The 13,870-nt window shown below is 43.6% G+C and overlaps 2 protein-coding genes across 4 annotated transcripts in view; both read left to right on the plus strand.

Annotated features, from left to right (window-relative positions):
• Nucleotides 1–112: 112 nt before the first annotated feature.
• On the plus strand, nt 113–2,913 carry nxnl2 (nucleoredoxin like 2). 2 transcript variants are annotated; one of them, XM_052458351.1, is made up of 3 exons: nt 141–682; nt 715–891; nt 1,608–2,913. In XM_052458351.1, the coding sequence occupies exons 1-3, from the start codon at nt 558–560 to the stop codon at nt 1,777–1,779; spliced, it is 474 nt and encodes a 157-aa protein (XP_052314311.1). In that variant the 5' UTR covers nt 141–557; the 3' UTR covers nt 1,780–2,913. The 2 variants fall into 2 exon arrangements, 1 of the variants encoding a protein (XP_052314311.1); XR_004827208.2 differs by lacking the exon at nt 715–891 and having other exon boundaries at nt 113–237; nt 1,608–1,748.
• Nucleotides 2,914–5,807: 2,894 nt separating this feature from the next.
• The window catches only part of LOC118391522 (chondroitin sulfate N-acetylgalactosaminyltransferase 1-like), a 50,556-nt gene continuing 42,493 nt past the window's right edge, over nt 5,808–13,870 (plus strand). The window contains exon 1 of one of the 2 annotated variants that reach the window (XM_035783009.2): nt 5,808–6,193. The gene's annotated coding sequence lies outside the window, so the exon portion shown is untranslated. The remainder of the gene's footprint in view (nt 6,194–13,870) is intronic. The other variant, XM_052458352.1, reaches the window with a different exon arrangement.

Raw genomic sequence — 13,870 nt, forward strand, 5'->3', positions numbered from 1 at the left:
GTAAATATTACTGATTGTACCTTTAAATAGTTACGTGGAGGACTTAGGACACTGATTGGCCACGTGAGATGTCAATCAAACTGGCAGTTTGTTTTAGCCAACCAACAGTAACCAGCTCTACAGCAGTCGATACAGTTCGTTATGACAGGTTGTAAAGGTGACAGTAACTATCTCTATAGTGATTGAAGAATGAAAATGATGACCGTTTTGCACTTCTACGAGTGATTTCACGTCTTGGTTAGTAACGGTTCACCGCGGGTAACTGCTACAACTGTAACCGTCTTAAACTGGTTTTGACTACAGTTGCCAAGGTCGTTAGTGGCTGTCCCAAATATTTTTGTATAACTAAACCTGTATATAACTAGAACTGGTGTGCAGGATAACGAATTACCGGTATCTGAACTGGCTCGTTTTGAGAACAAGCCTCATGTCATTCTCACTGGTGCCCGTAAACACTCGATCTGACTATAATATAATGGTGCATGATAAGTAGACATTTTTTTGCATGAGTCTTGTGAAAAAATGTATTCAGTCAGTGGAGTGGAAATAATTCGACCATGGTGGAGGTTTTTGTTGGGAAAACTCTGCTCAATAAAGAAGGGGATCTTATTGATCCAGAGGAAACTCTCAGGAATAAAGTAGTAGGAATATATTTTTCTGCCGGCAGGTGGCCGCCTTTTCGAGATTTAATAATAATAATAATAATAATATAATAGATTTCACCCCTTGTCTATGCGATTTTTACACGGAACTTGTCGAGGAGAGCAAGCCACCTGCACAGTTCGAAATAGTTTTCATATCTTCTGACAAGTCAAGTGATGATATGGTGGAATATTACCATGACATGCACGGAGACTGGCTGGCCCTGCCATGGACGGATCAATACAAACAGTAAATTCTTAGGATTTAGCTTATTTCTTGTAGCCTATTCCTATTTGAGTTATTGTAAATAGCCTAGTGACACAAAAATGTCTACATACATTATGGCTGAACTGATCGTATATGCTTTTCCCCACGGTTTGTAGGCTACGGGCTTTTTAAAGGGTTTATGCGTCACCCTCTGAGGGATTAGGTTTAAAAATGGGGCAAGGTCTACGTGCCTGATTAGCCAAAGTGATTGGAACTCTGCAAGGCTAGCCTTCTGTATGCTCTGACACATTGGGACCTGTATTTTATGTTGTAGAACAGTGGTTCCCAACCTTTTTCGGTTACTGTACAACCAACTGAATGTTGCTCTGCCCGGAGTACCCCTGAAGTACCCCCTCATGTGCATTTTACCAGTAGGCATATGGTCTCATTAGTCTTCTCAAGTACCCCCTGTGGATAGGCCACGTACCCCCAGGGGTCCTAGAACCCCTGGTTGGGAACCACTGTTGTAGAACATGTGTTCTGAAATTGTTATTCTCACCCATTTGATTGATAATTGGCCTATCAATTATGAGAAACGTGTGTAGCTATCCTGCAACATCCCTCTCATAATTGGTTTCTGTGACTGACACAATCCTTTGTGCCTTCATGAAAAGTGAATGTATTATTTTTGCCTGGTATGGACCATGTGGTGATAAAGACCTGATTGTGCCCTGTGCTGTTCCACTTTCCCTTCCCAGTGATCTCAAGAACAGGTACAAAATCACAGCAGTCCCCAAGCTGGTGATTGTGAAGGAGAATGGAGATGTGATCACAGAGAAAGGCAGGAAACAGATCCGGGACCAGGGCCTGGCCTGCTTCAGGAGCTGGCTTGAGGTGGCCGAAGTCTTCCAGAACTTTAAAGCTTCCTAGACATTCTAAAATACATCATTCTACATTCTAGAGAACCTTCCTGCTCCTAACCCATAGACTGTTCTTATCTAGTTGTCTATTCTAAACTTCTGCACTACAACGCAATACTGTCTATATACTAAACTTCTACACTACAATGCAATACTGTCTATATTCTAAACTTATACACTACAATGTAATACTATCTATATTCTAAACTTCTGCACTACTGTTAAGTTTTTCTTCTGATGAAGGAGAGGTGGACCAAAATGCAGCGTGGTTATTTCGATTCATCTTCAATAAAGACAAACCATACAAAAACAATAAACGTGAAAACCTAAACAGCCTTATGTGGTGCAAACAAACACTGAGACAGGAACAATCACCCACAAAACACTCAAAGAATATGGCTGCCTAAATATGGTTCCCAATCAGAGACAACGATAAACACCTGCCTCTGATTGAGAACCACTTCAGGCAACCATAGACTTTTCTAGATAACCCCACTATACCACAATCCCAATACCTACAAAACCCCAAGACAAAACACACCACATAATTAACCCATGTCACACCCTGGCCTGACCAAAATAATAAAGAAAACACAAAATACTAAGACCAGGGCGTGACAACAACAATGTAATACTGTCTATATTCTAAACTTCTACACTACAATGTAATACTGTCTATATTCTAAACTTCTACACTACAACGTAATACTGTCTATATTTTAAACTTCTACACTACAATGTAATACTGTCTATATTCTAAACTTCTACACTACAATGTAATACTGTCTATATTCTAAACGTCTGCACTACAATGTAATACTATCTATATTCTAAACTTCTACACTACAATATAATACTGTCTATATTCTAAACTTCTGCACTACAATGTAATAATATCTATATTCTAAACTTCTACACTACAATATAATACTGTCTATATTCTTACCTTCTCCACTACAATGTAATAATATCTATATTCTAAACTTCTACACTACAATGACAATATGTCTTTTTTTCGAATGAATAGACATGAGTGGCTTGTATTTTCAGAATACATATTTTGAGGCGTTTGGCAATTTTTTATATTTTGTTTTTATATGACTTAAAATGCACAATAATGATTAAATCCTTTGCTGTCTGTTTACAGTCTGATAGTTATTGTAAAGTGTTATGATGTTATGTTATGGAACAATCGAGTCAGTGTCATTCCCCAGTGTGCCAATAGAATGCTAAAAGAAAAGCCCATAGGATAGTATTTTCACCATAGTTAATTCAACATAGCTAAGTCTCACTCTTCATTGCCTGCGCACCTCTTTGCATTTAAGCACAATCATTTTGTTTTCATTGTAATTTGGCAAGCTCTTCGACTTTGATTACGATAGTCAACAGTCAGCACACATCCAAGCCTGTCTCTATAGATTTGATTGCTATTTAGGTTACATAAGGCCCTTGTTGTAGTTACATAAAGAGAATGCTCCAGAGATGCTATTATAACAAATCATGCTGTCAAATCATTCAATAATGTCCACTTGATGGATGTAAAACTAACAAGGTAACGCTAATGCCTTTGCACGTTATTCCAGTGATATCCTTTATACCACAGGATGTCGACATAGACTCACTTATAAAGGCTGCATCCTCAGCTAGAGATTATATGCTACAGCACTTCTCTCTCCCCCATAGAGTTGATGTTTTTCCACCTATTATCTTTTGTGAGAAAGCATTTCATGTAAACAATGTATTTTTAAGAATATTTTGAGAGAGTTGCTATTGCAATATGTCAAACAGGGAAACTAGTTTGAGGGGGATTTGACCAAATGCTAAACTGAACATGATCTATTGAATTAAAAGAGGCTTGACAAAGTAGAGGAATTTTGTGTTAAACAAACCTCTGAAATGCCATAGGCATAGCACTTGTTCAGTCAGCTCCTTGCCTCCCATTACGTTATGGTCTCTGACTGAAATACTGCCTACACAGTGCTGACAGGGCCGTTCAGTCCTCTGGTTAATTCACTTATGCAATGATGGTGAATTATTTAGAATCTGTTGAAGAAACTTGCTGTCCTTACTCAGCTGAAGTGCCTTTAGGTCAGCATCTTGACCATAAAAATGTACATTTGGGTTTTTATGACAGCAGTTATTGTCAAGGTGACAATGGTGACAGGTGATCAGAGACACCTTTAAGACACCTTGTTCACTGGTCCAACAGCTGTCCTGTTGAAAGAGCTGCCACCAGTTTAGCAATTGAGAGGTCTTGAACCAGCAACCCTACAACTACAGGGCAAGTGCACACCTGTGGCATAGATCAAGTGTGCCATAATGGTCTAGACCTCTTGGCGGTGGCCATAGTTTGCTCATATAGGCTACAGCGAGGCTACACCAAGGCTATAGGCTACAGCAAGGATATAGGCTACACCGAGGCTATAGGATACAGCAAGGCTATAGGCTACCATGAGGTAGGTAGGCTTGTGAGGCAAAGTCACTCCAATGAACGGGTTGACAAAACTCACAATACATTTTTCCAGCTCTTCTTGGTGATGCAACCATTATATAACACTTTGCCGAGTGCAAACTAGTCCCAAGAGAGCAACAAAAAAAACTTTGGCTGTTTGAACGGTTTGACTTTTTACTCGGCTTGAATGCATGGCACACAATCACACAACATTTGTGAGGTTCTCAGGACCTGCTTGAGCCAGACTTCCCAAGTACCCAAATGAACTGTCTGACCTCAGACACTGCTCTGAGACCTGTTCTCAGTGTTCCTTTGAGACACAGCTGGAGGGAATGTGTGTAATGAGTGGACATGATGAATAAACCACAGTACGGTAGACAGGCGGGCGGCTGTGGTTTTCATACCACTGTGCAGCTCTGCTTCTAAATCGCAGAACAGAGTTGCAACAAGAGGACCTCAGTTGCCTAAACCCCAACTCAAAATACCACCGACGGCAGGCGAAAACAGGGTTCCCTTTTCACAACTGATTTCAACTAAATATTATTGGTTCCACAGCCTTTTTATAGATTTGTCAACCTTTTGTCATTGAAAAAAAAAATGTTGGCCCAAACAGGAGAAAACTTCTGCAAAAGTTCAGTCAACTTAAAATGATGTTTGCTAATTTTTTTGGCATCGTACCTGAAAAAAAAAGCCTGTGGAACTAGTTACACACACAGTACTTTTTAACAGACAATGTTTTCAACTGACATATTTTCAACTGACGTATTTTTAACAGAGCTGAGATTTATTTTGAAGTGCAGAGTAGCAAAACAGGTGAAATCCGTCATTGACACAGACATGGTGGCATAGCGGAATATTGGAAGGCCATGAAACAAGAGGTTGTGCATTCAAATCCCAGGTAAGGACAAGCGGAATAATAATTAGTGTATAAATGAACATGCACAATGTAATCATGTATGTCATGCCTTGTGTGTCAAATATGTCAGTTGAAAACATTGTATTTTAAAAGCACTGTGTCTGTAACTAGTTCCACAGCCTTTTTTTTAGGTAAGATTCACTAAATAATCATTTCTAGTTGAATGAACATATGAGACAAATTGAGCAAACACGTCATATTAAGTTGATTACATTTTTGTCTGTTTTCTCATGTTGGAGTTAAGTTTGGGACAACTAAAATGTTTAAGTTCAAGTACAACTTTGACGGAAAAAATTGAGTAAACAAAAAAAAACTGTGGTACCAGTTACTTAAAACTAAATCGTTGAAACAACTAGACTTGTGTTTTTTTTTTTTACAGTGTAGACGCACCTTTTTAGAATAACGGTCACGCAGTTCAAATTGAAATAGGATATCAATCGGGATAGACTGGCATTTATTTTTAGACTAACATTTATTTCCCTCTTCATATTGGCCAATAATGGTACATTTGATATTTCAACACCAAAGTTGTTTGCCTACATGTTCATAGTAAACCAAAAGACAGAACCGTGCTGCGCTTTTTACGCATGCTGTGCGTTAGGGGAGTTTCTCAACTCTCATCTCCCCGATGTTTTCATATGGACTGCCAGTCTATCTCAGAATCAGACAAGACCAAATAATATACGCGACAGCACAACTCAAATTGGGTATAGACGAATCCAGATCCACATGTCTCACTTAGGAGATTCAGTCGAAAAGGACTAAGCTACTTTCTTGCTGGCATATGACTGTATGAATGTATGAAAGCCAGTAGTGTTTATTGTGCTATAAGGGCATGCTGAATCAGGTAACAACACATCCTTTATGTGAGGGTTGAGGAGAGGCAGAGAAACCACCGCGGCGGGCTGGGCTCGCAGGATCCTCTTCCTGTGTGAGTACACACATGCTCTTTATTCACCGCACTTTTTACACTCGTGCTTACGGTCCAGAGCTTGAAGACCGGGGTATCGCAACGAGAATCTTCCACTGGAATAAGGATAAATGGTTGAATGAAAGGTATGGCGAAAGCATGATGATTGTTATCGTCTCTCTGTGTGTCTAATGTTTGAGAGTGTCATGCTGTGGGTAAGTAGGATAACCTTTGCCTGTGTTCAATATTGTTTGATTTGGCGGTTGATGCGGGCACATGTTGCCATGTAAATACCAAATTAACTGTCTGTTCACATCAGGGAAGTTTAGTCTCTTTCCTAGATGGTGAGATGAGATTTGGCGATGGAAATTGTTTCAGCATCAAGAAGATAACGCTGAATGTATAGGCTAAGCCTTATGAAATATAACACACACACACACACACACACACACACACACACACACACACACACACACACACACACACACACACACACACACACACACACACACACACACACACACACACACACACACACACATCCAGCCAGTCAGATGACAATTGGGTAGATTAGCAGTAAGCGGTCAATTGGGAACATTGCGAGAGCATAGAGTAAAGAAGGTTGTTTGCGTTGGGGCAAATACCCCCAGACATTACAACATCCAAACACCTAGCCGCAGCTCTGCACTCGCACACAACTCACAGCTAATGTCCTCTTGACTGTACTGCATGCTAATTCAGGGCCTTGGTTTTAATCAGGAAATTACTCTCTAAGCCTGCTTTATGCAATCATCAAAAAGTTGGCCTAAAGTGCCTCACTGTTAAAACATTTGGCCATAATAGACCCATTTGTTTTCTAAATCAGAAATGAATCAACTGGGATTTCTTGAAATGTGTTTTGTATGAATTATTTAGACAGATATTGTAGATATATTTTAAGCCCGTCAAAAATCTGTCAGATACTATTTTCCATCTAAAAAGCAAAGTCAGACCCCACTCTGTAACAGTGAAATGGCTATTCAATAGCCAAACATATGTGTGTCACTTGGTGCCAAGTATCCTTTCTGTTTAGGGGGATATGGTTTCCCTTAGTGAGATGTTCACTACTACAGTACATTATGTATCTGTGTGTGAGTCTAATGTCCGTTTGTTAGATGTCCTCTTGTTTCCATGTGTGGAATATTCACTAGTTAATCCTCTGCTGGCCCGCCGGTGGCTGCTGGTGCTGACGTGACATTTAGCTCATGTTACACGGATCAGGTGTCAGTCATCCTCTCTCTGTCTGAAGTACAGTCCATCCAGAGACATAGAGGTGAGACTCTGAGTCCATCTAGCCAGGGTCAATTTATCGCATGATGTGTTCATGATGATGATAAATGGCATATATTTGATTAAATATTATTAGTAATGTGATCTCCACAGAGATATCTCTCCTTAATGACCAGACATCAGAGGAGGAGTCATCCTTATCGATCGCAGCTTGACACACACACACACACACACACACACACACACACACACACACACACACACACACACACACACACACACACACACACACACACACACACACACACACACACACACACACACACACACACACACACACACACACACACACACACAGAGAGAGAGAAGTCCTGGCCATATAAACCAACCCTACCTGTATTACGAAGCCACCAGTCCTGGCTACCAGTCATGTCCACATGCATACACACTGGCACCATTCACTGATCCCATTCCGAAATCAGTACCCCTTCTAGTCTCCAGTATGAGCCCACTGGTCTGTTGGATAGAGGGCTCCATTCTGTTGGACATCACACAGGAGGACAGAGGGCCCCATTCTGTTGGACATCACACAGGAGGACAGAGGGCCCCATTCTGTTGGACATCACACAGGAGGACAGAGGGCTCCATTCTGTTGGACATCACACAGGAGGACAGAGGGCCCCATTCTGTTGGACATCACACAGGAGGACAGAGGGCCCCATTCTGTTGGACATCACACAGGAGGACAGAGGACTCCAGTCATTTGGACATCACACAGGAGGACAAAGGACTCCATTCTGTTGGACATCACACAGGAGGACAGAGGACTCCAGTTGTTGGACATCACACAGGAGGACAGAGGACTCCAGTCATTTGGACATCACACAGGAGGACAGAGGGCCCCATTCTGTTGGACATCACACAGGAGGACAAAGGACTCCATTCTGTTGGACATCACACAGGAGGACAGAGGGCTCCATTCTGTTGGACATCACACAGGAGGACAGAGGGCTCCATTCTGTTGGACATCACACAGGAGGACAGAGGGCTCCATTCTGTTGGACATCACACAGGAGGACAGAGGGCTCCATTCTGTTGGACATCACACAGGAGGATAGAGGGCTCCATTCTGTTGGACATTACACAGGAGGACAGAGGGCTCCATTCTGTTGGACATTACACAGGAGGACAGAGGGCTCCATTCTGTTGGACATCACACAGGAGGACAGAGGGCTCCATTATGTTGGACATCACAAAGGAGGATAGAGGGCTCCATTCTGTTGGACATTACACAGGAGGACAGAGGGCTCCATTCTGTTGGACATCACACAGGAGGACAAAGGACTCCATTCTGTTGGACATCACACAGGAGGACAGAGGGCTCCATTCTGTTGGACATCACACAGGAGGACAGAGGACTCCAGTCTGTTGGACATCACACAGGAGGACAGAGGACTCCAGTGTGTGGATCTAATAGGAGGCTGGTGCTGCTGGCCAAAGTCTTACACCATTTGTTGGATAAGGTCGCTGGATTCTGCACTCTAATTTGCCAGAAATCTGGTACATAATGTTTCTCACGGGAAGCCAGAAAACAGGGAAAGGGGTGTGTTCGCATGCCTGTGTGTGTGTATGCTAGTATGTGTGTGTGTGTACGCCAGTGTGTGTGTGTGTTTGTTTGTGTGTGTGCGTGCATGCATGCCAGTGTGTGTGCGATCTTGCAGGCATGTCTGTGTGTGTGTGTGTATGCAACCTTTGAGTGTGTGTCTGTGTGTGTGTCACACAGCCATGCCGCCCATTCAGATGAGATGTAACCTGAGGCTAGAAGGTCATGCTGGATGAGTACATGTGTTATCTGGCAGTCTTCAGACCTGGTGATGATGCCAGGGCAATGAGGATCTGAACACACACTCTGAATAAGCTCCTTCATCAGCAAGTGAAGCTCAAATGAGGGCACACTCAGTACTGATGTACTAATGGTACATTAGCCTGCAGGAGTGGGAGTGACAATATTATTGTATAATATCTCATCTAGGTAGAGGGAATCCATAATTGAGATTATCCTGCTACACTAAGAACCCAGTCATAGACTGTGTAAAATATACACGGTGAGTACAAAACATTAAGGACACCTTCCTAATATGGATTGTATTGAAAGCATTGTGGCTTGTTATGTATTGTTTTAGGAAGAACACTATTATTTGGGGCAGCAGGTAGCCTAGTGGTTAGAGTGTTGGTCTAGTAACCAAAAGGTTGCGAGATCCAATCCCAGAGTTGACAAGGTAAAAATATGTCATTCTGCCCCTGAACTAGGCAGTTAACCCACTGTTCCTAGGCTGTCATTGAAAATAAGAATTTGTTCTTAACTGACTTGCCTAGTTAAATAAAGGAAACATTTAATTATAGTTCTGTAAGTTGTGCTTACTATAGGGTATAGGTCTAGGTAAGTATGTCAATGTGACACTATGTACTTTTGTGTATATATAGAGAAATGGAGTGCGTAACTGAGATTAAGTGTTTAGTGTGTAGCAGAACAGAAAGCGTTTTTAGGAGCAGAGCGGACCAGATGGCGGCTAGGGTAGTGTAGGATCAGGCTGGGGCCTGGCACCGAGGAAAGTAGCTCCCAGGAACTCTAATGAAGGGGAGGGAGAATCACCTGAGGGCCAGAGGGACATCAAAGAGCCCTTTCTCTAACCCTCTCTCTGACTCTCTCTCTCCCTCTTTCTTTCCTTCTTTCTTTCTTTCTTTCTTTCTTTCTTTCTTTCTTTCTTTCTCTCTCTCTCTCTCCCCCTCTCCTCCTCTCCCCCCTCTCCTCCTCTCCCCCTCTCCCCCTCTCCTCCTCTTCCTCCTCTCTCCCTCTCCCCTCTCCTCCTCTCCCCCTCCTCCTCTCCCCCTCCCCCTCTCCCCCCTCCTCCCTCCTCCCCCCTCTCCTCTCCTCCCTCCCCCTCTCCTCCTCTCCTCCCTCACTCCTCTCCTCCTCTCCCCCTCTCCTCCTCTCCCCCCTCACTCCTCTCCCCCTCTCACCCCTCTCCTCCTCTCCCCCTCTCCCCCTCTCCTCCTCTCCCCCCCTCTCCTCTCCTCCTCTCGCCCCCAACCCTAACAATCAGGATACCAAGGATAGAACCATCAAACAACATAGAGTAGCCTACAGACAGCATGGAGTAGCCTACAGACAACATGGAGTAGCCTACAGACAGCATAGAGTAACCTACAGGCAGCATGGAGTAGACTACAGACAACATGGAGTAGCCTACAGACAACATGGAGTAGCCTACAGACAACATGGAGTAGCCTACAGACAACATGGAGTAGCCTACAGACAGCATAGAGTAACCTACAGGCAGCATGGAGTAGACTACAGACAACATGGAGTAGCCTACAGACAACATGGAGTAGCCTACAGACAGCATGGAGTAACCTACAGACAACATGGAGTAGCCTACAGACAGCATGGAGTAGCCTACAGACAACATAGAGTAGCCTACAGACAGCATGGAGTAACCAACAGACAGCATAGAGTAGCCTACAGACAACATGGAGTAGCCTACAGACAGCATGGAGTAGCCTACAGACAGCATGGAGTAGCCTACAGACAGCATGGAGTAGCCTACAGACAGCATGGAGTAACCAACAGACAACATGGAGTAGCCTACAGACAACATGGAGTAGCCTACAGACAACATGGAGTAACCAACAGACAACATGGAGTAACCAACAGACAACATGGAGTAGCCTACAGACAGCATGGAGTAGTCTACAGACAGCATGGAGTATTCTACAGACAGCATGGAGTAGCCTACAGACAGCATGGAGTAACCAACAGACAACATGGAGTAGTCTACAGACAGCATGGAGTAACCAACAGACAACATGGAGTAGCCTACAGACAGCATGGAGTAACCAACAGACAACATGGAGTAGTCTACAGACAGCATGGAGTATTCTACAGACAGCATGGAGTAGTCTACAGACAGCATGGAGTAACCAACAGACAACATGGAGTATTCTACAGACAGCATGGAGTAGCCTACAGACAGCATGGAGTAACCAACAGACAACATGGAGTAGTCTACAGACAGCATGGAGTAACCTACAGACAACATGGAGTAACCAACAGACAACATGGAGTAGTCTACAGACAGCATGGAGTAACCAACAGACAACATGGAGTAGCCTACAGACAACATGGAGTAGCCTACAGACAACATGGAGTAGTCTACAGACAGCATGGAGTAGCCAACAGACAACATGGAGTAGCCTACAGACAACATGGAGTAGCCTACAGACAGCATGGAGTAACCTACAGACAGCATGGAGTAACCTACAGACAGCATGGAGTAACCAACAGACAACATGGAGTAGCCTACAGACAGCATGGAGTAACCAACAGACAACATGGAGTAGTCTACAGACAGCATGGAGTAACCAACAGACAACATGGAGTAACCTACAGACAGCATGGAGTAACCAACAGACAACATGGAGTAGCCTACAGACAGCATGGAGTAACCAACAGACAACATGGAGTAACCTACAGACAGCATGGAGTAGCCTAAAGACAACATGGAGTAACCAACAGACAGCATGGAGTAACCTACAGACAGCATGGAGTAGTCTACAGACAGCATAGAGTAACCTACAGGCAGCATGGAGTAGACTACAGACAACATGGAGTAGCCTACAGACAACATGGAGTAACCAACAGACAACATGGAGTAACCAACAGACAACATGGAGTAGCCTACAGACAACATGGAGTAGCCTACAGACAACATGGAGTAGTCTACAGACAGCATGGAGTAACCAACAGACAAAATGGAGTAGTCTACAGACAGCAAGGAGTAACCTACAGACAGCATGGAGTAACCAACAGACAACATGGAGTAGTCTACAGACAGCATGGAGTAGCCAACAGACAACATGGAGTAGCCTACAGACAACATGGAGTAGCCTACAGACAACATGGAGTAGTCTACAGACAGCATGGAGTAGCCAACAGACAACATGGAGTAGCCTACAGACAACATGGAGTAGCCTACAGACAACATGGAGTAACCTACAGACAGCATGGAGTAATCTACAGACAGCATGGAGTAACCTACGGACAGCATGGAGTAATCTACAGACAGCATGGAGTAACCAACAGACAACATGGAGTAACCTACGGACAGCATGGAGTTATCTACAGACAGCATGGAGTTATCTACAGACAGCATGGAGTAACCTACAGACAGCATGGAGTAACCTACAGACAACATGGAGTAGACTACAGACAACAAGGAGTAACCAACAGACAACATGGAGTAACCAACAGACAACATGGAGTAGCCTACAGACAACATGGAGTAGTCTACAGACAGCATGGAGTAGTCTACAGACAGCATGGAGTATTCTACAGACAGCATGGAGTAGTCTACAGACAGCATGGAGTAACCAACAGACAACATGGAGTAGTCTACAGACAGCATGGAGTAACCTACAGACAACATGGAGTAACCAACAGACAACATGGAGTAGTCTACAGACAGCATGGAGTAGCCAACAGACAACATGGAGTAGCCTACAGACAGCATGGAGTAACCAACAGACAACATGGAGTAGTCTACAGACAGCATGGAGTAACCAACAGACAACATGGAGTAACCTACAGACAACATGGAGTAGCCTACAGACAGCATGGAGTAACCTACAGACAGCATGGAGTAACCTACAGACAGCATGGAGTAACCAACAGACAACATGGAGTAACCTACAGACAGCATGGAGTAACCAACAGACAACATGGAGTAGCCTACAGACAGCATGGAGTAACCAACAGACAACATGGAGTAACCTACAGACAGCATGGAGTAACCAACAGACAACATGGAGTAGCCTACAGACAGCATGGAGTAACCAACAGACAACATGGAGTAACCAACAGACAGCATGGAGTAGCCTAAAGACAACATGGAGTAACCAACAGACAGCATGGAGTAACCAACAGACAACATGGAGTAACCTACAGACAGCATGGAGTAGTCTACAGACAGCATAGAGTAACCTACAGGCAGCATGGAGTAGACTACAGACAACATGGAGTAGCCACAGACAACATGGAGTAACCAACAGACAACATGGATGGTAACCAACAGACAACATGGAGTAACCAACAGACAACATGGAGTAGCCTACAGACAACATGGAGTAGTCTACAGACAGCATGGAGTAGTCTACAGACAGCATGGAGTAGTCTACAGACAGCATACAGACAGCATGGAGTCGTCTACAGACAGCATGGAGTAGTCTACAGACAGCATAGAGTAACCTACAGACAGCATGAAGAACCTACAGACAGCATGAAGTAGTCTACAAGAAGCATGGAGTAGTCTACAGACAGCATGGAGTAACCTACAGACAGCATGGAGTAACCAACAGACAACATGGAGTAGCCTACAGACAGCATGGAGTAACCAACAGACAACATGGAGTAGCCTACAGACAGCATGGAGTAGCCAACAGACAACATGGAGTAGTCTACAGACAGCATGGAGTAGCCTACAGACAACATGGAGTAG

The sequence above is a fragment of the Oncorhynchus keta genome, chromosome 12 (genome assembly GCF_023373465.1).
Source record: "Oncorhynchus keta strain PuntledgeMale-10-30-2019 chromosome 12, Oket_V2, whole genome shotgun sequence".
NCBI classification, from domain to species: Eukaryota; Metazoa; Chordata; class Actinopteri; order Salmoniformes; family Salmonidae; genus Oncorhynchus; species Oncorhynchus keta.